The following is a 26,456-nucleotide window of genomic DNA, read 5'->3' on the forward strand; positions in this document are numbered from 1 at the left end:
TTATTAAATCATAGCTGTGTACATTAATGCGATCATGGGGCACCATACACTGGTTTTATAGACCATTTGACACATTTTCATCACACTGGTTAACATAGCCTTCCTGGCATTTTCTTAGTTATTGTGTTAAGACATTTACATTCTATATTTACTAAGTTTCACATATACCCTTGTAAGATGCACCGCAGGTGAAATCCCACCAATCACTCTCCCTCCGCCCACCTCCCCTCTGCCTCCACTCCCTACCACTTCCATTTCCTCTTCTTTCTCTATCTCCCAGCACATTCTTTCCACCCTATCTCACCTCCTCCCTACACCGTTTCTTTTTCTATCCTTCCTCTCTCCCTCTCTCACTTCTCTGCTCTTTTGACCGCCCTCCTACCTCCTCTCTCGACTTCTGCGACTCCTTCTCCTCCTCTCCCCATCTCCACCTCTGCTCCCTTCTCACTTTCCCTCTTCCCGTCAAGCCTCCCCCGCGCTACCTGAAGGTTTTTTTACTCTCCTGTCTTCCTCTCTATCCTCCTTGCCTCCTCTTCCCAAAAACCACCGCCTTCCTTCCTCCTCCCTCGCCTTCCCCACACGTGCTCGTCCACTTGGCCCCGCCCTGTGCTCAGCATAGGCCCCGCCCCGGCAGGGTCACGGGGTCGACGTACGCGAGGCGCCCACAGCGCCCCCCCAGTCACGTGGTCACGTGACGCGCTCCAACATGGCGGCGCCGTGGGGCCGCGGCGTCGCTTCCTGACGGGGCGGCGCGGACCGACGCGGCCGGTGCCGGCCGGGACGCCGGGACCGCAGTCTCGTTCGCCGCTCGCACGCGCCGCCCGCCCGCGGGGCTGCCAGCCCCCACCGGGCCGGGGCCATGCAGGAGAGCCAGACAAAGAGCATGTTCGTGTCCCGGGCCCTGGAGAAGATCTTAGCCGACAAGGAGGTGAAGCGGCCCCAACACTCCCAGCTGCGCAGGGCCTGCCAGGTGGCGCTCGGTGGGTGAGCCGCCCTCTCCCGGCCCGCACTGGCCTCTCCACGCCGGCCGTTACCTTACCCGGCCTCAGTCCGGCCTCCTGGCCTCCGCTCCCCCCTTGAACCCGAATCCCATTCTCTGGGCCGCCTCCTCATTATGTCCCCGGGGAACTGATGCCGGGACAACTCGAGACTGGCCCAAGGTCACCTAGCAAGTTGGTGACAGTCAGGGCTGGTTCTCCACCCTTTCAACTCAAGGTTCTTGCCACGACTCCTTGTCCTGTTTCCTGGTTCCTCCCCTCACCACCTCCAAGTACTCTGAAACAGTAGCCGTTGCCCTAAGTTTTTTCTTTACTTTTGCTGTTTGGGGTTCCCTCAGGTGAGCACAGCAGGTGGAAAGAGGAGCCCAGCTGATTTAGGGAAACTTCTTAGACTTGCTTTGGAAATGTCTGAGTGGAGAATGTTTTACTTTCATTTGGGAATCTCCGATAGCTCTTTCAAAGAAGGAATGCTGAGAGTGTTCTAAATCTCTCAGGGTTTGTAATGTGGAAGACGTCTGCTTATTCTGGATAGTCCACTAAAATGTGTACTAAGATATAGAGCTATAGAGCAAAAATATTTGTCTCAATTTATTCACTACTCTATCCCTTGCACCTGCAACAGTGCCTGGCACACAGTAGGCTCTCAGTAAATATTTGCTGATGAATGGACCCTCAGATTGTGGAATTAGAGAAGTTTAACAGATAGCTAGTTAAAGGCTTTGTAGTTGATGCCAAAATCAATACCCTATTTTTTAATTTTAATCTTTCAGATATTTATCAAATGTCCACTGTGTACCAGTCTCTGAGGATATAGTGGAGAACAAGACGAACAAGGACCTTGCTCCTATGGAGCTTATACTTTAATAAAGGAGACAAAATAAGAAATGAGTTATTTTTTAATATTAAATATGTGATAAGAGGGCCCGGGGACTGCTAAATTAATCCTTTCTCAGGAGGTGACATTTGAACCCTGTATGGAAAGGCATACTCACCATGTGGAGTTTAAGAAGAGAGTAGTGTGTGAGTAGGATCAGTACAGAACTGTCTTGAAGTTAATTCACTGCCCCAGTGTCTGGTTTGGAATCTGTAAGAAGACCCATTTTTCTCTAACAAATTGAATGAATGGAAAGTTTAATTTTATGTGACAGAATTTGAGATTGTCATCACCTTTCTTCCTTCATTTGGAGCAAGGTATAGAGCAGTAGTCTTCTATTGGGACATAGAAATTGACTTATGAACTTTGCACTTCTTCCATGGTTTTTGTCAGATTCTCAGAAGGGTCTGAAACTTTCTTGGGGGTCCAGTTAATCTGCAAATGTTTGCTCCTCGTCTGATGAAATTCAGGATCAATGGAAGGAATTTCCCTAGATTTAGATTTTTAAAGCTTTTCTATTCCAATAACTCAGTCTAACTTAGGTATTATCAGGAATGTGGAATAATCACCACAAAGCAGTTAGTTAGACAAGAGCCTGGTATTTATAACTCCGTATTGAAATTTGCCTGGACTCTCTCAATATCACTTTAAGAATATTATTGTTTCAGAATAGAAGTTTCAGAATAGTTATTTGGCAAAAAAGTTTTCATTTTCTCATCAGAAAACTTCTTAACATAAAATTTTAACCAAACTGTGTATCACATTGTTAGGACCTACTTAGAAAATTTTCATCTGGGCTGGACATGGTGGCTTATGCCTGTAATCTTAGCACTTTGGGAGACTGAGGCAGGAGAATTGCTTGAGATCAGGAGTTCAAGACCAGCCTGAGCAAAATAGAAAGACTCCCCTCGATATCTTTACAAAAAATAAAAAATTAGCTAGTGTGGGGTGTACCTATAGTTCCAGTTACTTGGGATGCTGAGGCAGGAGGATCACTTGAGCCCAGGAGTTTGAGGTTACAGTGAGCTAGGATCATGCCACTGCCCTCAGGCCTGTGCAAAACATCAAGATCCTGTCTCAAAAAAAAAAGTTTTCACAAAAGGCCACACAACAGGGCGGCGCCTGTGGCTCAGTCGGTAGGGTGCCGGCCCCATATACCGAAGGTGGCGGGTTCAAACCCAGCCCCGGCCAAACTGCAACCAAAAAAAAAAAAATAGCCGGGCGTTGTGGCGGGCACCTGTAGTCCCAGCTACTCGGGAGGCTGAGGCAAGAGAATCGCTTGGGCCCAGGAGTTGGAGGTTGCTGTGAGCTGGGTGAGGCCACGGCACTCTACGGAGGGCCATAAAGTGAGACTCTGTCTCTACAAAAAAAAAAAAAAGGCCACACAACATTGAGAGCTTATTAAATGTCATGTCTTTGACTCGGCGCCTGTGGCTCAAGCAGCTAAGGCGCCAGCCACATACACCTGAGCTGGCAGGTTTGAATCCAGCCTGGGCTGGCCAAACTACACTGATAGCTGCAACAACAACAAACTACAGCGGGCGCCTGTAGTCCCAGCTACTTGGGAGGCGGAGGCAGGAGAATCTCTTGAGCCCAGGAGTTGGAGGTGGCTGTGAGCTGTGATGCCACTGTGCTCTACCCAGGGCGACAGCTAGAGGCTCTGTCTCAAAAAAAAAAAAAAATCATATCTTTGTTCGGAAGTTCTGATTTGTGTAACTCGCCTTGTGGAATGCATGTTTTAAGTGTTTTAGTAGTGAATTGTTAAAAAATTGCTTAGATAAGAAGTTGACCATAATCATATCATTGTATACACTTATGATTTAATAAAAAAAAAAAAAAAAAAAAAAGAAGTTGACTACAGGCTATATGAACAGCAAATTGAAGAGGTAGCTTATTAATTATGAGCTGTCACTGTAGTAACATAACAGGAACCATCATAAGGGAATCTGTACATGGTGTTAAGTAGCCATCTTTTTAAATAGAGTAATTGTGTGTTACTGCTGTTAAGTAGAAGTGACTGCATTTACTTAGAAACAGTAGAAAACATAGCACACTGGTGATATTTCACTCTGCATCTCAGAGCCCAGTTTGTGTCCAGTAGTCCCACGAAAGAAGAGAAATTTGGAAAAAATAGCTGAAATGAGCCAGTGTATAAGTAGTGCTGTGTGGTTAGTGTTTCAGCAGTTATCACATGTAGATTGTCATTAATTGTGATAAGAGGAACTGTAAACGACTGCTCACAGTTGAAATGCTTGGGTGATAGAAGAGACAGGAAACAGCTTCTGTGGTATGTTTCTACCACTTGCAGTATTTTAGGGGAGGGGATCAGGGCTGTAGGGGCTGTATAGTGTAGAATAAGTCAAGAGCTAGGAGCATGTCCTCTGTGACTCAAGATGTCCTGGGTTCAAATCCCCTGGCTCCCACTAAATTTTCCCCTTCCTGAATTACCCTTGCAATCTCGGTTGGGTTACTTAATCTTATACCTTCCTAATAGGGTTATTATAAATGTTAAGTTCGTTGATATGCACAAAGAACTTGGCGAATAGTAGGTGCTCAATAAATGCTTGCAGATACTACTGTTTATTTTTATTATTATAAGCTGTGACAGACCACAGAAACTGTAACTGCTCTGATCTGATGTTCTTAAGTACAGTTGGTTCCTCAGTAATGACTTATTGCTTTATTTGGTTTGTACATGCAGTAAATATTGTAAATGTTGTATTTACATGACTGAAAGGTTATGTTTATTGGTGTGTTAACTTGCTAATCTCAGTGAAGAGAGAGATTGTCTGGTAAAACAGTGGTAATCATGGTGGGGACAGGTTTGGAGTAATCTCAATCATCCATCTGCACTAAATACCAAGTACATACATAGGGACTGTTAGAGGATGGTGTCTTTCCAGTTGTTGTCTATAGAGAAATCAAGAGAGTCTTTAAGAGTATTCATCACCCCAAGGGCATTGTTGCTCTTTACCTTATTAATGAAGCTTTTACATATATATTTATATTTAGTAATATTTAACCTTTTAAGCCCTCTTTTGGAGAGTATAATTATATTCTTAGAACTTCATTTTTGTAGTTGTCTTATTTAAGACTCATCTTCCTGGGCAGCGCCTGTGGCTCAAGGAGTAGGGCGCCGGTCCCATACGCCAGAGGTGGCAGGTTGAAACCTAGCCCCGGCCAAAAAAAAAAAAAGAAATCTTCCATGATGTCTTTTTAAATTGTATTTGTAAATTATATTTCTGGCCAGCTGTGGTGGCTGATGCCTGTAATCTAGCACTTCAGGAGGCTGAGGCAGGATGTTTGCTTGAGGCCAGGAATTCGAGACCAGCCTAGACAACGTAGTGATACCTTGTCTTTACAAAAAGTCAAATAAATAGCTGGATGTCATGACAGATGCCTGTAATTTCAGCTACTTGGGAGGCTGAGGCAGGATTGCCTCAGTGAGATATTGTACTCTGGCCCGAGTTACAGAGTGAGACACTATCTCTTAAAAAAATTAGACTTCTAGGGTGGCGCCTGTGGCTCAGTTGGTAAGGCGCCGGCCCCATATACCAAGGGTGGCGGGTTCAAACCTGGCCCCTGCTGAACTGCAACCAAAAAATAGCCTGGCATTGTGGCGGGCACTGTAGTCCCAGCTACTTGGGAGGCTGAGGCAGGAGAATTGCTTAAGCCTGGGAGTTGGAGGTTTCTGTGAGTTGTGTAAGGCCACGGCACTCTACCGAGGGCCATAAAGTGAGACTCTGTCTCTACAGAAAAACAAAACAACAACAACAACAAAAAAACAATAGCCTGGCATTGAGACTCTGTGTCAAAAAAAAAAAAAAAAATTAGACTTCTACTCTTAAACTATATGAAATTTGAAGGCTGAGCAAGATAATCCAAGTGCTTTAAAATTGGGTATGGTGTTTCACACTTATAATTCTAGCACTTTGGAGGGCTGAGGTGAGAGAATATTTGAGGCCAGGAGTTTGAGACCAGCCTGAGCAATGTATTGAGACCCCATCTGTATAAGAAAATTTTAAAATTAGCCAGACCTCCCAAGTCCTATCTTCTTGGGTGACTGAGGTGGGAGGATCACTTGAGCCCAGGATTTCCAGGTTACAGTGAGTTATGATCATGCCAGTTAGTCTGTTCTAGATGGCAAGCAAACCTTGTCTCAAAAAAATAAAGTGGGTACAGAAAAATTTGTCTGTAATTTAACTGAATAGTTCTAACAGTTCTCTTTTCATATGTTATATATCAAGAGATGCAGAGTCTTAAATTTTTTTTTCCTCTCTTTTTCTTTTTTTGTTGTTATTGCAGTTTAGCCGGGGCTGGGTTCGAACCCACCACCCTTGGTATATGGGGCTAGTGCCCCACCCGATGAGCCACAGGCACCACCCAATTTTCTTTTCTCTTTTTGAGACAAACTCTCACTCTGTCACCCAGGCCAGAGTGCTGTGACATCGTAGCTCACAGCAACCTCAGACTCCTGGGTTCAAGTGATCCTCCTGATTCAGCTGCCCAAGTAGTTGGGACTGCAGGCCCCCATCACAATGCCTAGCTAATTTTTTTCTATTTTTAGTAGAGACAGGATCTCACTCTTGCTCAGATCAGTCTCCATCTGAGCAAGATCGCTGAGCTCCAGCGATCCTCCCACCTCAGACTCCCAGAGTGCTAGGATTACAGGCCGTGAGCTACTGCGCCTGGCCATTTCTCCATAACGTAATACACAAAAGAACTAAGTAATGGCTAAGTGCTTTATAATTGCTAGGTGTCATAATTCTCAGTCATCAAGAAAATATAAAAAGAATAGTAGGGCGGTGCCTGTGGCTCAGTGAGTAGGGCGCTGGCCCCATATGCCAAGGGTGGCGGGTTCAAACCCAGCCCCGGCCAAACTGCAACAAAAAAAATAGCCGGGCGTTGTGGTGGGCGCCTGTAGTCCCAACTGCTTGAGAGGCTGAGGCAAGAGAATCGCATAAGCCCAAGAGTTAGAGGTTGCTGTGAGCTGTGTGAAGTCATGACACTCTACCCGAGAATGGTACAGTGAGACTCTGTCTCTACAAAAAAAAAAAAAAAAAAAGCAGAGTAAGCTTTTTTAATATGAAATTGGATTATTTTTAAATAACATGTTGTATTATATCTGTATGGTATCTACCCCATACCAAACATTTCTAAGTTCCAGGCACAGTGCCATAGGGTTGACATGCAGTTCAGTTTTCACTATTATTATTATGTCCACTGAAGCCCAGAGAAGTTGATCTGGCCAGTTGATAGAGCCAGGGGGTGAACATAGGCAGTCTAGCTGCAAAGTCCTGGATCTTAACCACTACTACCATGCTTTATTGCCTCTCCATAGGAAAATTCTTAAATATAGAATACTCAGTGTAGTCTTTAAAACAATCATACTGCAGTGAAGTTTTAGTAAAGAGACCATATTTTGAGATATATTTTAAAGCTCTAAGAGATGACAGCTTTTTTCTTTAGCTTGTTAGTGCAGTGTCCTCAGTTTAATTTAGAGATGATGGAGAGAAAGCAGTGAGGATAAAGAACTTGTTTCACCTAAGCTTCATCTGAGTTCTTAAGTTTTTCTAATTTATGATAGCTCTTCATCATCAGTAAACTCCCTCTTATCCTGGAGTTAAGTGATGTCTGTCTTTGGGGACAGCAGACTGTGGGAAACCACATCTGCACAGCCAAGTGGACAGAAAGCTCAGTACTTGTTCTATCCTAACATATACAGCATAAAATTCATTCTTGGATTTGCTGCTGACTGTTTAATGTGTGGGGTTATAGACTTACAGATATGTGGGTCATTGGTGACCTTAGCTTGAGTTGTTTTGGTGTTGTAATGGAGGTAAAAGCCAGACTGGCGTGGGTTGAGGCATGAGTAGGTGGTAAAGAAACAGACAGTGAACATGGACAACTTCTTCCGAAAGTTTGGTGTGTTGTAAAGAGGAGGAGGGAGTCGGGGATCATGAGAGGTGTTTATTTGTTTAAAAGCTTAAAAGACTTTAACTTCTTTAAATGTCACTAGGAAAGGCTCCAGTTAAGAAAATATGTTCATAAATTTTAGTTGTATTAATGTATGTTTGAAACATTCAGCATTTATAGACCTGTATGATATATTGTAAATTGCTTTTTCTTCTGTATGATACTATTATTCTAATTTTGATGTGTTTAAAAAAATATATATATTTTCTCCTTTAGGAAGAACCCAAGTCTGAAATTTGAGAAATAGCAAAAACATCTCTAAATTGGCATAGCAAATAGAGTAAGCTTTAACTTCAAATATAGAATAAAGCCTTTAATTTTCAGCAACTTTTGGTGTTTTAATTAGACATTTATAAGTGCTACATGTTTTGAGTGTTAACAGGACTCAGGACCCTGGTGAATTACTATTTGTTGAAAATGTTTATGATAATTCTTTAGGAGGAGGTTATCTGTTGAAAAAACCAGAATCTAAAAATAAGATTTTTGTTGATTATTGAGAAGCATTTGTGTATATTGGGTTGGTGGAAAATTTATGAAGAGTTGAGTTTGAAACTTCACTGATAGTCCTGTGATCCTTCTTCGATCCTCAGTTTCCCAAGGTGATAAAGGCAGGATTATTGTAAAGGTGAAGTGAACTAAGGAGTAAATAACCGGCACAGTGCCTGGCACCTAACAGATGACCTATTAAAACTCAGAGGCTTAGGTGTTACTGTCTTTTTTTTTTTTTTTTTTTTGTAGAGACAGAGTCTCACTTTATGGCCCTCGGTAGAGTGCCGTGGCCTCACACAGCTCACAGCAACCTCCAACTCCTGGGCTTAAGTGATTCTCTTGCCTCAGCCTCCCGAGTAGCTGGGACTACAGGCGCCCGCCACAACGCCCAGCTAGGTGTTACTGTCTTTAAAGGAGAAAGAGCTGAATACTTGCCTTTCTCTGCCTCCCCTGTTAGTTGGTTTAAGGACCTTTTTGCAAGTCTCTGACATTTCCGTGGGGGTGAAGCAGTGGTTGGATGAATGGATTTCATCCCTGCCCTGTACTTGCAAGTTTCAGGGGAGATGCTGAAAGCAGTGCTAGGGAAAACAGTAAGACCATTCTTCATGGAAAAGAGCGAACTTGTGAAAATGTGTACTTAATCAGCAAGAACATGGAGTGTCCTATATAAATAGCTCAGAGCCATGTTTAGTTCTCGCCATTTTCACCAGACTTAGGGGGACTGCCAGGAAAATATTTGACTTTCTTTCCAGCAGGGTTATCTTAGAAAAAAATAATTCTACCTTTGCTGATTCATTCCTGGAACCTCCCTGTAAAAGGCTAGCTTTTGTTTACTGTCTTGGGTATAAATAAGTCTTTCAGTTTTTTATTTTATAGGGTGTTAATAGCTTTTGGGGAGAGCAGCCTTTTTGTGCTAGGATATAAAATTCTCTAATTCTCCCTCAGTCCTAGGCAGTAGCCAGTGCATATTTGTTGTTTTGAATATGGTCCTTTTGTCTGTTGACTACACCAGGCCAGCCTTCATTCAGAAGTTTTGTTTTTTTTTTATATGGGTGTGACACGTGCTGTCATGATGCAAAGGGAACAAAACAAACAGGGACCCTGCCTGAAGGAGTTTATAATCTAATGGGGGAGAAAGGCATTGTTCAAGTGACCGTGCCCTCTCAGTCCTTCTAACAACCCTAGAAGTCCTAGTGGAGGGAAGCCTAGCCTTTCAAGGCCATTGAACAAAAGCAGGAGGGAAGACTTGCCTGTGGAAGTCTTGAGATCTGAATGGTGAGTCAGAATTAAATAGGTTGGAGTGGGAAGCATTTCAGCAGAGGGAACAGCCTGAGCGAAGGCCCTGTGGCAGAGAGGGGCACTGCTGTTGAAGAAGGTGAAAGAGGCCACTGTGTGGTTGGAATGTAGTAAATGAGCGGAAGAGTGTTTGGGGATGAAGTGAGAGGAGTAGGCCAGGACCCAGAGGTCTTGGTAAGGAGCTTGACTTTTTAGGTCAAATATAGTGGGATTACACTGAGGAGTTTTAAAAGGGAAGATGTGACGGGATGGCTATTTTGGAAAGATCACTTGGGCCACTGCATTCAGAACATCTTAGAGGAAAACCGGAGGGATTGCCCAGGGAGCAATGAAGAAGCAGTGTCTTAGTCAGTATTGTGTTGCTGTAACAGAATGCCACAGGGTAATTTATACAGATGTTTATTTGGCTCACAGTTCTGGAAGCTGGGAAGTCCAGGAGCATGGCACTAGCCTGTGGCAAGGGCCATCCCATGGCAGAAGTGTGAGAGACACAGAGGAAATGAGGCCAAGCTCATCTTTTTATTGGAAGCTCTTGATAATGGAATTAATCTTTTCTTGAGGGTGGAGCCCTTGTAATCTAATTACCTCTCAAAGGTCCCATCTCTTAATACCATCACAGTGGCAATTATCTTGCAACACAGGTTTTGATAGAGGGACATTGAAACCATAGTAGGTGGTCACCCTCGTCCAGGTGAGAGATGCTGGTGGCCTGGACTAGAGTGGTGACAACAGAAATAGAGTGAAACCCGGGTAGAAGGTGAAGTCAACAAAACCTGGTGGGGGAGTGGGTATGAACATGAGAAGAGGATTGATAAGACTGACCTCTGATTTCTGACTCCCCGGATGAGAGTGCTGTTCTAAGCTGGGAGCATGGGAAGAGAGCCACATGGAGGGGGTAGAGGAGGTAGGAGGCAGGGAGCAGATTGATAAAGTTGGGACTTGAATGTGTGGGGTTTGCTGTGCCTTTGAGCATCCAGTTTAATGTGTGGAATGGGAAGTGGCTAGATATATGAGGCTGATGTTCATGAGCGAGGCCGGGCTAGACGTGGAAATTTGGGAGTCATAAGAGTCTAATGGGAATTGAAGGCTTAGTGAGACAGCATGCAGAGAGAGAGAGGCGGGGGGCCTAGGCCTGGCTGGTCTGAGAAGCCTGAGTCTGCAGAGGAAACAGAGCAGAGATGGACAAGACACTGAGGGCAGATGAGGAAAGTGTGTGGTTAGGAAGCCAGAAGTAGAGAAAATGTCAAGGGGTGGGGTGAGGGGAGGCCCATGAGGTCTATTGCTGGAGGGAGGGGAGGTCAGGTGAAGACTGGGAAGGACTGGGTCAGATTTAGAGAGATGTGGATCATTGGTGGCCTCAGCTGGAGCTGTTGTGGTGGCCTGATGCAGGTGAAAGCCGGACAGCAGTGGGTTGAGGCGTGAGTGGGAGGTGAGGAAGCAGACAGTGAGCGTGGACAGCTCCTTCCCAGAGTTTGGGTGTGTGTGAGGAGGAGGAGGAGGAGGGAGATGCGGATCATGCAAGTTTTTTGTTTTATTTTTTCTTTTTTTAAAGGTAAAAGAGGCTTGAACTTGTTTAAATGTCATTGAGAAGGGAGCCAGCTGAAGGAGAGATTAAATAATGCAAGAAAGAGAAAGGGCATTTTTCATTTCTTCAAATAGTGAGTGGCTCCTACTCTGTGCCAGGAGTTTTGGTGTGAGAAGCACAGCCACAGTCTCGGCTGTCAGAGAGCTTGTGTTCTGCTGGGGCAGACAGATAATAGATGACTGGTGCTTAATATGTCAAGGGTGATAAGTATTGCCAAGAAAAACTAGAAAATGAATCAGAGTAAACTGGAAACATAAAGCAGGTAAGAGCTACAGGCCGACAAGGTAGGGGTGGCAGTTTTGGGTGGTAAGGGAAGGCCTGTCTGAAGAGATAACACCTGTACTGAGATCTGAAGGACATGAGGGCATGAGCCCCACTGACACCTGGGGGGAGGGCGAGCCCTCCCAGCAGAAGGAGTAAGTGCAAAGGCCCTGAAACAGAAACATATTCCGTGTGTTGAGCAACAGGCTGGGCTGGGTGGCAGAAGGTGAAAGCAGGGGGCAAGATCATACAGGCTCCAAGATCAAGGTTTTTTCGTTTACCCAGGATGAGATAGAAAGCCAATGGAGAACTCAGAGCAAAGGAGCAGTGTCACCTGATTTCCATTTCCTCTGTGCAGTGAGACCAGTCAAAGGCTATTGTGCTGGTCCAGGCGGGGAAAGGGCAGTGACCTGGCCTGGGTTGGGATGGTCGCCTAGTGTGGTCAGACATGACCACATTCTAGATAGTATAGATAGTAGGGTGAGAGACTGCAGGTGGGGAGGTTGGACACCTACCCCCTGTAGCAGGAGGGAGCCCAGGCCTGCTGCAGGAGGAGGTTGGGTTGTAGGTTTGCGACCTGATGTTGAGGGGTCTTCTGGTGGCCTCTTCTGATTTTTGTGTGAAGTGGAAGGCTGCTCCACCAGCTGTGAGTAAAGAAGTTGGCGACAGGAGGAGGAAGATCAGAGAAGGGTGCAGGAGCCGTCATGGGATGTGAGAGAAAATGGACTTAGCTGGCACTATTAGGGTTCCACTTGTGGTTGGTAATTCTGGCTACAAACCTGCCCTATTGTCAGAGTCTGGTTAGGTAGAGACAGGGCAGAAGGTGCTGGCAGCACAATCTAAGTTTGGGGGTTTGCCAGAAATTAAGACTAAAGATCAGAGAGAGTCAAGACTGCTGGTTGCCTGTCCTTGTGATGACAGTCTTGCTATTGGGGTCTGCCTTAGAAAATGAAAGCTGACAGGTTATCCAAGTCAAGGTCTGACAGGCCAAAGGAAGGTCCTGCTGGGAGCATTGAGTAGGTCAGAGGAGGGAGAGAAGGTGTGGACAGAGAGCAGGAAGGAGCTTGATGTGCCACAGTTCCACACGGGGACAAGATTCAGTGTGACCAGCCGTGGCAGGCTGGCTCGGTATGGAGGAGGAGGTGCTTGGAGTGGAGCTGCGGGAGCTGACAGTACTGGCTTGCAGGGGAGGGAAGGGTCGGTGGATAGACAATCTGTAGACATGACCCCCTGTGGGATGTGGGGGCTCTGCCTGCTGGGGGGACTGTGGGGCAGTGTTGGGTTGGAGGTTGATGGTCATTGTTGGATTCACTTCGGGAGTGGAAGCTGATCCAGAGGTGTTGATAAATGGAGGTGACCTGAGAGGCCACACCCGGAAGGATTTCCCTGGAAGGCAGGCTTTTCAGCTGTAGCTGCCCGGCCCAATCTCCCTCCTCTCCAGCCTGTCCATTTATTGCCTGTTAATAAAATGGAGCAGGTGCACCCCCTCGTGTGCCCCCTCCCTGTACTGTCCTCCTTATCCTCCTCTTTGGTTCCAGAGTGCCGGCTCTGAAGCAGGCTGCCTGGGCAGGTGGTGTCACCTTTCTGTGTTCAGATTCCTCACCTGTAAAATGGTGATAGATGATTAGAGTGTTCTTGCCTTCCTGGCTTATCTTGTGGACTGAGTGAGTACTTGCACTAGTAAGCAATCGGTGAGTGATAGCTGTATGAGGATTATCATGTGGGTTCCACTCACACTCCTTTTTCTCTTGCCTTTGCTTTGGTTTTACCTATAGCACCTGTGATTTTGCATTAATACTAACTCCTGTTGTAAGATCAAGAGAACTGATATTTATTGATTACCTGCTTTGTGCAGCCACTGTTGTTAATCTAACAAGACCTCTTTTGTGGGCTTGTCAAAGGAATTATCTGGCCAGGCACGGTGCCTCGTGCCTGTAACCCCAGCACTTTGGGAGGCCAAGGCAGGAGGATTGCTTGAGTCCAGGAATGTGAGACCAGCCTGGGCAACATAATGTCTCTACAGATATTTTCTAAAAAGCAACTGGGCTCACACCTATAATGCTAGCTACTTGGAAGGTGAGGCAGGAGGGTTTCTTGAGCCCTGGAGTTGGGTGTTGCAGTGAGCTGTAATTGGGCCCCTGCACACCAGCCTAGGCAACAGGGTCAGATGTTTTTATCTACACCCAAGTGCCTAGATAGTCCCTGGAAGGTCTTGGACTGTTTTTTATCCTCATTTTGGGATTTAGATTCAAGGAGATTTAATAACCCCCCTGGCACCATTCAGCTAAAAGATGTCCGTGCCAGGCATTGAGCCCAGCTCTGATGAACCTCTTAACCCCATTTCTTTTCTTTCCACCACACCAGTCTGTGCCATGCTATCTGCGAGGCCCCCTGCTATACATTTATTCTCTGTTCCTTTTGCTCCCCCCATTTAATGAAGAAAAAAATTGCATTATCCACATATATCTAGAACTCAACTATTAGGTTAGGCCATGTGAAAATGCTACTATTTGAACATTTCTAGCCTGTAAAAATGGCACTAATGTGCTTCAGACTGATGCTTCTCTCTACCTGCACAGCTTCTGCCCTGGTCCAAGCCCCCATTACTGCTGGCTTGGATTATTAGCAGTAGCCTCCTGATTGATTTCCCTGCTTCTGTCCCGGCTACCCTCTTCTTTATCCTCAAAGCAGCATGCAGAGTGATCTGTCCAGAGGCAGGTCAGATCAGGCCACCCTTCCCAGCACATCTGTGGCTTCCTCCTGTCCCTTCCAGAGGAGCTAAATCATCTGGGCTTCCCCAGCACCTAGCAGAGAGGATGTTCAAATGCTTTTTCTTCAACAAAGAGTAATTTAGAAAATGCAACAATTCATAATTCTTTTGGAGATACTTAAGGATGGATGAAGAAAACAAAGGAAAATGTGTGAATTTGGGATTTTGGACCACAGTTTCTTAGACTTCTATAGCCCTTCTCCCAGGTAGCAGTGGTGCGGTACCTCCTTCCTTTTCACAGTGGAGGTCTGTGCTCTTTAGTCGCTATGCCCCGAACCATTGCTGCTGTAGGTCAGGCTAGCCCTTCTCATTTCCGTTTAAAAACCAGAGTGTGCCTTTGCTGTGGTCATGCTGGAGCTGGCCAAAAAGCAGTATTAGGGTCTTACTTCTTGATCTATAAGTTTTTTTGTTTGTTTGTTTGGGGGTGTGTGTGTGTGTGTGATAAGAGTCTCACTTTGTCACCCAGACTAGAGTGCCATGGTATCAGCCTAGCTCACAGCAGCCTCAAACTCCTAGGCTCAAGAAGTCCTGCCTCAGCCTCCTAAGTAGCTGGGACTCAAAGCACACATCTGCCACAACACCTGGCTAATTTTTCTGTTTTCAGTAGAGATGGGGTCTCGTTCTTGCTCAGGTTGGTCTCCAATTCCTGAGCTTAAGTGATGCTTCTACCTTGGCCTCCCAGAGTGCTAAGACCAAAGGCATGAGCCATCACACCCAGCCATCATCTGTAAGATTTATGTCAGAGTTTGGTGTTGAACTCTGGTCCTCTGGCTTCTTAGTTTCTCTTTGCTTTTTGGCTGAGCAACATTTAGCTTCTGGTCAGGCACAGTAGTAGTAGCCACGCTTGGCTTATTTATTTGATATATGTAGAGACAGGATCTTGCTATGTTATCCAGGCTGGTCTTGACCTCTGGGGCTCAAGCAATGTACACCTCCCAAACTGCTGAGATTATAGATGTGAGCCACCATGCTTGGCCCATAGTCCTTAAAAACCACTTTTATCCCCTGCAGTTACTTTTCTGCAGTCAGTGAAGCACTCTCTCCTTGGTTCTTCTCTGTCCTTTAAAGAACAGTCCCCAAGCTTTTTGCCACCAGGGACAGGTTTCATGGAAGATAATTTTTCCACGGACCAAGGAAGTGAAGGGGACTGTGTCCTGGGGTTGCTAGGATAACTAATACCTTATGTGAACCACAATGTACAGTGCTCTACAAAGCTCTCAAGAGATTGTATAAAGGAGGTTGCCCTTTTGGAGATTATCTAAATACGTGGCATTCAGGACAAACCATCCCTTGCCTGTTTTGATAATATGTGGCACCTGTAGGCCTAACATGTAGGAATATGTTTGACTCAGTGGATATGGGGGGACTTCATGTGTTCAGACGGGGTGTGCTGTTGCTTCAGTGCCACAAAACCTTGCTCTTCTGGAAATAAGAATATTTCTGAGATTGTGATTTCTGAATAATGACACAATAGCCCTGACTGTAGTTATAACTTTCATGGTAAGGATTTTCAAATTAGTTTTAATTTATAAAACTTACATGTGCCTTGGGCACAAAAGCATGACTATTTAATGTACACTTGAAAATGGTCAAAATGGTAGATTATAGGTTATGTACATTGTACCACAGTTTTTAAAAATAATTTGCTAAAAAAGATTGTCATCCCACTACTTAGACAACTTTCAACATTTGTTTCAATATTATATTTGTGTGCAGTCCTCTGAGCATATATTTGCACAGTTGAGATGTTTATTACCATGGTACTGTGTTAACTAGCTGCCACTAACAGGCATTCAGCAGAGTAGGAAAATATGTAGAACATGGGCTGTGGAGCTAAAAGGCCCAGGTTCAAAGTCTTGTTTGTAACAGCAGGTGAGCTAATTAACAATCTTTTGGGGCCTTGGTTTTCTCATCTAAATCATCGGTTCTCATGGGAGGCAGTTTTGCTCAGGGGACGTTTGCAATGTCTAGAGACATTTTTTTTAATCATCCTACAAGATACGGGACAGACGCCCCCTGACAGAATTCTTTAGTCCCAAATGTCCATTGCTAAGGCTGAAAAACCTTACTCTAAGTTGGAGATAATAATAGTATATACTTCATAGGATTGTGGAAAGGAATAAATGAGTTGAAACATTTGCTTAGCATAATGCCTAGCACACAGTACCGCCATGGAAGTATTAGCTATTATTATTGCTGTTACAGTTCTTTCTTTCACTTCATATCAGTGTTTTTGGATTTAAACATCTCATAAACATTTTTTTGAGTGGTTTCCAAATATCTTTTAGTAAAAGTTTCTTTTGCATAAATGCTGCATGCTCCTAATATGCTTTTCCTTCTTCTCCCCCAGATGAAATTAAAGCAGAAATAGAGAAGCAGAGGTAAGCTGTGGCACTTCCTCTTTGCTTGGATACAGTGTGAAGGGAGTGAGTAGTGGCCATGGAAACCACCTTTTTTGCACATGTTCTCATATGTCTAATCTTCACACTGGGCACATAACAGAATTCTGTGTGTGTTTGAAACAATGCTATGTTAACTAACAGGTTCCTGCCTCAGTAACTGCCTACTTACAGGAAAGGGTTGGAGTTAATGCCTTCATACCTTTTCTGGGAAGCAGCAAAGTGTGTGGTGTGGTATGCTTCCTTAGGCATGAGGACAACTTGCTTCATTGGTGATCTTTATAGCAGTGAAGCCAGGTAGTCACATTTCAGCGATACAACTCTGGCCTGGCTACCTCTAGGATTCAATCCAAGATGCTGTTCAGCACAATAATCAGAGACCTTGGTGTCTGCATTTATCACTTCAGTGGTTTTTTCTAATGTATATGTTCAACTTTTAATGTCCAGTAGCCTCTAAATCAGTGGTTCTCAACCTGTGGGTCATGACCCCTTTGTAACAATGAAAATACATCCTGCATATCAGATATTTACATTAGGATTCATAACTAACAAAATTACAGTTATGAAGTAGCAACAAAAATAATTTTATAGTTGAGGGTCACTGTAACATGAGGAACTGTATTAAAGGGTCACGGCATTAGGAGGCATTAGGAAGATTGAGAACCACTGCTCTAGTAGTTTGCAGGCACTTTTGATTAAATGGTTGCTAGTGGAATGAGAAGTTAGAGTCAGGGGTAGGAAAGTAAAGCTTCCCCCCACCTCAGCCCTCTCTCGTTTTCTTACCAGGCTTGGCACTGCCGCACCACCAAAGGCAAACTTCATTGAAGCTGACAAGTACTTCCTTCCATTTGAGCTAGCTTGCCAGTCCAAGTCTCCGCGAGTGGTCAGCACATCCCTTGACTGCTTACAGGTATTATTTTAAAATTGGCGGTATGGGCAGCGCCTGTGGCTCAAAGGGGTGGGGCGCCAGCCCCATATGCCAGAGGTGGTGGGTTCAAGCCCAGCCTTGGCCAAAAACTGCAAAATAATAATAATAATAATAATAATGGGGGTTCTCTCCAAGCTCTGGGCAGTCTGTACACAGATCTGTGCTAGTGACTGTCCTTGTATACCAGATGTTCTCTGAGGTGATGGAAAAAGGAGCAGTTCAACTTACTTCGTCTTTTCTTTGTAGAGACAGGGTCTTGCTATGTTGCCCAGTCTGGCCTTGAACTACTGGGTGAAAGCTATCCTTCTGCCTTAGTCTTCCAAGTAGCTGGAATTAGAGACTGGTGCTGCCATGCCTGGCCAGTCAACTTTTCCTTTTTAGAGATCTCATGAGGGAGGAAGGGAGAAGGGTCTGAGCTCCTTAGCTGAAATAAGAATTTGTTTCCCTAGGAATATTGTGTTGATCTCACTTATGTATGTTTTTCTAAAGAAACCTTCAGCAATTGCAATGTTTGTTTGTTTGTTTGTTTGTTTTTTAAGGAAAGTAAGCCAATAGGATAATTGGAGTGTTTGATACATTCAGGTACATAAAGCACTTTTATGCAGGCTTTTTCTTGATGGCTTTAAAATTCATAATACTAAATAGAGAAATAGATATAATAGAATCGCGTTATTTATAGTAGTTATGTTCTACAAAGTCATTGTGAACACTGAATTAACAAACATGAACCTTTGTTCCTGGAGAAAACACTGGGTCTCTTTAGCCTCTTGTCTTGATGTATTTCTGTCTAAAGACATTTTATCTAACATATAGTGCATTAGCATTGAGCTCACATTCAGCAGTGCTATACCACATGCTGGAACGAAGCTTATCTAGCACGTGTAATTTCTCCTTGAGGAGCATCACTACCTTCTTGCTCTGAGGAACACTAGAAAACACATACTTGGGGGCCATTTCAAACTGCAAAATCACCAGTAAAAAAGACCCAAATGCAAAAAAGGCCAACACTAAACACCCCACTAAAACGGCACTAGTTTACCGTAGAACTGCAGCAAGAAGGTAGAGTGTCACCTTGTTTGATCTCGGATAGACACAACCTCAGGTGATTGAAATTTTCACTGATCTGTTCATGTGTGAAAATGACCACAACAGCTCCACAAGTATTGATTTGGAGTTGATAAGTAAATTTTAGTGAGTAGGTACATTCGCCAATGTAGAATCTGCAAATAATGTGGACCAGCTTTATTTAGAGTCACCTATAATTTTGTTGTAAATTACCCTTTACTGAGAAGCAGGAGTAGAGAAGATGATTTGTGCTGAAGCATACCAGAACTTTCTAGAGTAGAAGTAGTGAGTAGATTCTATACTAGAAAAGTTTCCTTGACAAAGGGTGCTGTGATTGATTGGTTATGTCTGTGGAGGCACAAGGCTGCAAAGTGGCAGTGGGCATGCCACGTTTTTGGCATCTAGACTAATATTTACTGTATTAATCTATCTTCTTTGACATACAGACTTGAGGATTGATGACAGTTTCTTTACAGAAGCAGCTCTTCCAAATGAAAAACTACTTTGTCATTCAATATAATTCTGTACAGATTGTCCTATATAAAACATATAATGAGCCAAGAATTCTTAAATGGCAGGCTCCAGTCCTACTTCTATCCTAAAATATTTTTGCTATGAACATTTCTGAGGCAATTTGGCATACATTTAATTTTAGTTGTTTTCTCCCCATGTCCAGGTTTAGTTTGGAAGCCAGTGCTGGCATTTGACATTATTGCTGTACTAAGAACAATGGTTAACAAATATCCAGCTCTTAGCCTGCGATGGGTCCTAAGTGCTTCATCTAGCTTGCCATGTTTAATCTTCTCAGTAACTGTGAGGTATTGTTCTTGTTCTCATTTTGGAATCAAGGAAACTAAGGCTTAGGGAATAAAGTGCCCAGTCCAGTCCAAGGTTCCTTGGCCAGGAAGTGATGAAATTAGATGGGTAGCTAGGACTTACTGCCCCTACGTTTATGTTTGTACGTGGAATCATCAGCTTTGGCCCATAAGCCAAATCTAGCCTGCCATCTTCTTTTGTAAATAAAGTTTTATTGGAGTGCAGGTGTCTTAATCTTCTGTAACAGAACACCATAGATTGTATGGCATAAATAATAGACATTTATTTCTTACAGTTCTGAAGGCTGGGGAGTCCAAGATCAAAGTACTGGCCAATTTGGTTCTTGGTGAAGGGCCTTTTTCTGGCTTATAGATAGCTGTGTTCTCACATGTGAGAGAAGGAGAGCTAGTTCTCTGGGGTCTTTTTTGTTTTGTTTTGTTTTTTTTCCTTCTCCTCCTCCTTCCCTATGGTCTTTTCTTATAGGATACTAATCCCATCATGGGGACCCCAACCTTGTGACCTCATCTAAACCTAATTATAGTCCAAAGGTCCAACTTCCTAATACCATTACATTAGGGATTCAGCAAGTTTGGGGGGTAGGGAGATGTAAACTCCCAGTCCATTATAACAGCCAGGCCCATTTGTTTAGGTATTATCTGTGGGTATCTGCCCGTTCCTATGTCTGGGTCAAGTAGCAGCAGTGGACACCACATTCCCCACAATGCATAAATACTTAGTATGTGGTCCTTTATGAAAAGAGGTTGCTGACCCCTGCTCTTAACTATTACCCTGTAGCTGTGGCCTCTCTAATTACTGGAACAGTCTGTTTCTGGAACTTCTTGTATGTATAAGTGTGATTTCAAATGGAAATGTTGGCAGCCTGCTTTATTTGCTCATTGTGGGTCTTGAGGCTTATGGTATATGGTTCTCTTTCTTTTTAGAATGGAAGCTTTCTGGAATTTAAGAGGTGTACACCAGGATTTTTACACTAATATACAAAATGCAAAATGGGTCATTCTTTTTATGGCATTTAAAGTGGCTGGTGCTTCCTGGACTACTAAATGGAAAAATTGCTCTTCCTCATAGTAGCTGCCCTTGCCAAGCCTGATTAGCTTTTCCTAGTACAGGTGAGGTAACTTCTGTCTTAGAAATGGAAGGCCAGCATGTAGGGGTAAAATTTCATTTTGGCAGAATTGAAGCCAGCTGCAGATACATCCACTTTGCTGTGTCATTCCTCAAACTTGGAGGATGGGGGTGGCAAAAGTGCCTCCAAGTTTGGTTTGCCATGAGTACAATTAGTTGACTGATATGTGTTGTGTCATTATATTTGTCCCTCTCCTGTAGAGGCTTTTACACACAGGATTATAGGGGACATCTCTGTATAAACTTCCTTGGACACATGCCTGAGTTTCTCTGGGTCAGAGCTAACTCTTTGGATTCTTTTTTTTTTTTTTTTGTAGTTTTTTTTTTTTTTTTTGGCCAGGGCTGGTTGTAGTTTTTTTTTTGGCCAGGGCTGGGTTTGAACCTGCCACCTCCGGCATATGGGGCCAGCGCCCTACCCCTTTGAGCCACAAGCGCCGCCCAACTCTTTGGATTCTTATCACTGGGGCAAAAGAAATGGAACTGATTTCAGAAGAGTAGACCAGTGAGTTAGAATACTTAATTTGTACCAAATATAGTACCGACTTCAGCATCTGTAAACTGACCACACAGCATGTTCCCTTGTGCACTGGGTCCAGTAGGGACTTGCTACAGTATATTGTATTTTCTTCATCTTCCCCTCTATGCCAGTGTCCCTATGTGAGCCCCCTCAAAGCTGCCCAAAGTCCTCTCTCTGTCCTTCCCACCCCCTTATTGTAACAGCAAGGACTAAGGCGTCTGTCTACTTGGGAGAGAGTAGGAGAAGATGGGGTTGTGCCTACAAATCACACAGGACCCATCCCGCTCAGAACTTATGGTTTTGGTGTTCTCCTTGGAGGAGACAAACTATGAAAACAGTAATCCCATCTACCTTATTATTGTAGCTCCACTACCCAGAACAGCATTTGGCCCAGGGAAGGACGAGAAAGCAGAACCAGAAAAGACCCACAGGACACAGGAATTCAGCTTTCTTCTGGCCCCATCTCTCACTGCACAGGCAAGAGAGGGAAATCATAGTTAAAACCCTTTCCAGTTTGAAGGGTAATGTTTCCTTTAAGGAGTCTGTTGGAGGGAGAATACTAATCATTCTTTTTCATACTTCAATTAAATATCCAATAATTCATCTCCACCTTTGCTTTGTTCAACAGAGATTACTTTTCAACATTCACATTTTAGGAGCTCCTAGACCATCTCTTCCCAGGGCTCAAGATAGATCTGAGTCCATTAGGAGTGAGAGTAAACAGTGTCAAAACCCAAAGCTCATTTTCCAGGTAGCCAGCCCCGCCCTCCTAGGAAGGGTACCTGTGCAGCAGTTATGCGAGGGGTGAGGCAGAGGGCACCTGGACTCGTCCTTCACGCTCCATACCCCACATCTGGAGGTGCTGGGCTTGGGCTGGAGCCTCTCTCCTGCTCATTCCGTCACCCAGTCCAGTGGTATTCTGTTGCTACTCTCAGCCGCTCTCTGGATCCATTTTTCTTTCTGCTTATTGAATGGCAGCACCTGGGAAAGGCATTGAGAAACAGCATCATGCCTTTGCAGGGGTGGCCAGTTGTCCTCCCAGAGTGGTGTTGGCTCTGTAGATAACCTCGAGAGCGTGAGTGCAGGTTGTGTGGGTAGTGGGAATAATGTGACCAGCCAGAAGCTAAAAAGGATAAAGATAAAAATGTATTTTTAGGAGTCTTTTCCAAGTCACTGGAAGCAGAGAATTCCTTAGAGTTTGTGTATACATGTGCCTGATGAGTGGATCTTTTATCTGGTTGACCATCAAAATAACCTGGATAGCTTGGAGAAAAACACTGATTTCCTGGGCTCTCCCCTATAATTTCTGATTGAGTAGATCAGAGTTCAGGTCCAGGAGATTGTAAACTTCAGCCCAGCTTAGGAGTCACCCTGCCACTGCCCTTTGAGGTCCCTTCCAGGTCTCAGATTCTCCACCCTGAAATTAGGTCTTGGGTAAGGTGGCACCTCTGAAGGTGGCCATGTCCAAACTGGTCTTAGCCTGACAGAGGGAGCATGGCTAAGCAGATGCTTTTGGGTGACACACAGTTTGATAACATAAGTGCAGAATGCAGTTACTGTTTTTACTTTTATTTTTGGAATAAAAAATATGCTGACTGATTTAACATTGAAAAAATAAAAAGAAAAGATTTACTGCGAAGTCTTGAGTCTTACCCCTGCCCATGGTTATTGAGTTCTCATTTGTTTCTTAGGTGTCTTCCCATTTAAAGAATATGTGTATATATAAATTTTTATGGTTTTTTTGAGACACAATTAACATACATACAATCCTTCTATTTAAAATATACAAGTCAGTGATTTTTAGTTTATTTCAGCCATCACCATACTCTAATTTTCAGGCCATTTTTATATACTCATCAATCTTCATTCCTCACGTTTCCTTACCCTCTAGCTCTACTTTCTGTGTCTGGTGTGTACAATTTTTAATTCCTTGGTATTTTGCATAAAGGTTTTGTACTGGGGAGTGCTCTGTACCTCCTTTATTAGACATGGTGTCACCACTACAGGGACTTTCTGCTGTCCGGAGACAGGACCGAAGGCTGTACTCACAGTTTTTGAGCCTGTCTGACTCTTGGGGAGCAGAGGGATCTGTAGGAAAAAGAAGTTAAAGGCCAGGGTCACTGCCTTTCTTTTGCTGTTGTGGGCTGCCATGGTGGCCTCAGTCCCAGCCAGGCAGAAACTGTAATCTCTCTCCTTTATCTGTTTAGAAACTCATCGCCTATGGACACATCACTGGCAATGCCCCTGACAGTGGAGCCCCAGGGAAGCGGCTGATCGACAGGATTGTTGAAACCATTTGCAATTGTTTTCAGGGCCCACAGACCGATGAAGGAGTTCAGTTACAAATAATTAAGGTATTTCTGTTTGTTTGCCTGGTCTTATTTCTAAATTAGAAAGTGTATCCCCTTTGGGAATTTGGATTTCTTAGTTATCATGTGTTAGTTGTCTCAGCTGGTGTTGAGCTGGAAAAATTTAAACATCACTTAGATCTTTTGTTAGGTGTCAGAATGTTATTAGCATGGACTGAGACAAGAATAGCAGAACCAGGTGTGTTTTCTTTTTTTTTTTTTGCAGTTTTTGGCCGGGGCTGGGTTTGAACCCTCCACCTCTGGCATATGGGGCCGGCGCCCTACTCTTTTGAGCCACAGGCGCCGCCCAACCAGGTGTGTTTTCAAAGTAAATAGTTCTGCTTTTAAATCAGCTTGAAATTTTCTGGTCTTTCCCCTGAAGTTCTGGATTTCCAGTCTGAGGTTTTTCAGCAAGTCTTCTTTGATACTCTTTTCACCAACTCCCCTCCAGCTCCTTGTTTCCCATTTCACTTCCCTGTTCCCTTTCTGCTGCCAGGAATGGTTTGGCATGGGATGTTACCATCTGCTTGTCTGAGAACAGGATTGGGACAGGGACAGCTAAAGTTCCAAATCTTGAGTCCTGAATATATCAGCTTTAGGAGGAGAAGGCTCCATCTTAGCTGTGTCCTTCTTAAAGCTCTCTTGAAAATGCACCAGGGAATTGGGAAACCGACCACCCATGGAAACATGTATTTTGTGATTAACAAGGGCAAGATCAAGTTGGAATATTATTCGTTTTGAGAGAAGTATCTCTTTTTCAGTCAGTATTAACATTCTGAAGTTTGCCTTTTAAAAAAGTGAACCAGTAGAAAACCTATTTCAATACAACTTAATTATTTCAAACAACTTGGATTTTAGGAAGTTAATTATTTTAAACTCACTGTAGGGCGTTGGCTTTTGGTACTAATCATCCTACTTAGTTTGCAGGGCCATCTTAAAATTTATTTTATAAGAAAAAAAGTAAGAAAACAAAGCCAAGACCTCTGGAAAAGTTGGGCTATGGGGGGCTATGAGATTGGTGGGCGTTCCTGATGGTGAAGGTTTCCAATTTGTGTTTTAGGCTCTTCTAACCGCAGTGACTTCCCCACACATTGAGATTCATGAAGGTACTATCCTGCAGACAGTGAGAACATGTTATAATATCTATTTGGCCAGCAAAAATCTCATTAATCAAACCACTGCCAAGGCTACCCTTACTCAGATGCTCAACGTCATTTTCACCCGCATGGAAAACCAAGTGGTGAGTAGTAGCACTTATCAGCTGTGAGGTGGCGGGGAGGTTGTGGGGGTGGGCAATAACATCACTGATGTCTGAACTCTTTGATGTGTGACCTTAGTACCTGTGAAAGTCGACTAGCATTTTAAAGTTTATCACTTCTTCCTGCAAATTCTCTGTACTGTGCTTTTATTCTTGCTTTAAAAATCAGAGGGCGGCACCTGTGGCTCAGTGGGTAGGGCACTGGCCCCATATACCGAGGGTGGTGGGCTTGAACCCGGCCCCTGCCAAAATGTCAACGGAAAAATAGCCATGTGTTGTGGCAGGCGCCTGTAGTCCCAGCTACTTGGGAGGCTGAGGCAAGAGAATCGCCTAAGTCTAGGAGTTGGAGATGCTGGACGCTGTGATGCCACTGCACTCTACTGAGGGCAATAAAGTTGAGATTGTCTCTAAAAATAATAGTAATAAAAATAAAAATCAGAGAGAGAATCTAGCATGGATTTTGAAGTTTGTATCTAGAATTTGCTTTGAGTTTGTTAAAGGAACTTATTTTGTTTTGTTTTGTTTTGTTGCAGTTATTGACTGGGGCTAGGTTTGAACCCGCCACCTCTGGTATATGGGGCCGGCGCCCTACTCCTTTGAGCCACAGGCGCCACCCAAGGAACTTATTTCCTTTTGAATTTTATCCTTCTGGCTAGAAATTTTTTAAGCAATGGGCTATCATAATTTTTGTTCCTTTACCAAAATACTGGGACCACTTAGATAGAATTCCTTTTTTTATTGCCTTTTAGTTGCAGGAGGCCAGAGAATTGGAAAAACCAATCCAGTCGAAACCCCAGTCCCCTGTGATCCAAGCTGCAGCGGGATCCCCAAAGTTCAGTCGTTTGAAGCAGAACCAGGCACAGAGCAAACCAACAACTCCCGAAAAAACAGATTTAACCAATGGTGAACATGCCAAGAGTGATTCTGGAAAAGTGAGCTCAGAAAATGGAGATGTGCCCAGAGAAAGAGCCCCATCGCTATCAGGTATGGCCTCCTGCACTGTGGCTAAGCCTGTCCAGGTTCTGGGGGAGTCAGCCCATGTAGGGGCAGATGCAGGAGGTGTTTGGTGACATCTGAAGGAAACCTCTGAGAGTAGCTTTTCTGTTTCTTGGCCTCCCCCTTGAGTTCCCCTTCACTTTTCTCTTAGGGAACACAACCAGCAAGACATGAAGTATGATGTCCCATTGTCAGCTGTGCAGTTTTCTCTTAAATGGTTCCTGGGGTGTATGCTTCTTTATGTCAACCTCAGTGTAGCGGGTTCAGTTTGGGGCACTTATCTCCCAGTAGTTAATAAATTGGAGATTGGTAAGTAGTCATTCAGTGTCATCCAGAGGAGGACAAGGACCTCAGCTGTCATTACAGACTGATGTCCATACCTTGCCCAGTGCCTGGCAGTTAGGAGCCATTCATAGGCATCTGTAGAAGGAGCTAGAGGTGAGTGAGTGGTTAGTTGGCTGGAAAGATGGGCAGATAGTTTTGTTTTCTTCTTGGTGACCAAGTACATCACTTGTTTTTGTTAGCTTTTTAAATCAAAGAATACCTCACACCTGAATATAGCCTTAAAGTAAATGCACTGTTAGGCAAGAAATCTTGGATTGAGTTGTCAAAAGATTATTTCTGAGTATATGTTTCCCTAGAAAACTTGTATGAACCAAATCTAAAAATCTTACTTTTTCAGGAATTTACCTTTCCCAAGTGATTCTGTGAAATAATTCTTCATTCAGGCTGGTTCT

At 44.0% G+C, this 26,456-nt stretch overlaps 1 protein-coding gene across 1 annotated transcript in view; it reads left to right on the top strand.

Moving 5' to 3' along the window:
- Positions 1–673: 673 nt before the first annotated feature.
- ARFGEF2 (ADP ribosylation factor guanine nucleotide exchange factor 2) overlaps positions 674–26,456 on the top strand; it is a 105,742-nt gene continuing 79,959 nt past the window's right edge. The window contains exons 1-6 of the mRNA XM_053574045.1: positions 674–980; positions 16,600–16,630; positions 17,435–17,558; positions 23,325–23,471; positions 24,526–24,705; positions 25,473–25,707. Coding sequence (XP_053430020.1) covers positions 860–980; positions 16,600–16,630; positions 17,435–17,558; positions 23,325–23,471; positions 24,526–24,705; positions 25,473–25,707 — 838 coding nt within the window. The 5' untranslated portion in view covers positions 674–859. The remainder of the gene's footprint in view (positions 981–16,599; positions 16,631–17,434; positions 17,559–23,324; positions 23,472–24,525; positions 24,706–25,472; positions 25,708–26,456) is intronic.

The sequence above is a fragment of the Nycticebus coucang genome, chromosome 21 (genome assembly GCF_027406575.1).
Source record: "Nycticebus coucang isolate mNycCou1 chromosome 21, mNycCou1.pri, whole genome shotgun sequence".
Lineage (NCBI taxonomy): Eukaryota > Metazoa > Chordata > Mammalia > Primates > Lorisidae > Nycticebus > Nycticebus coucang.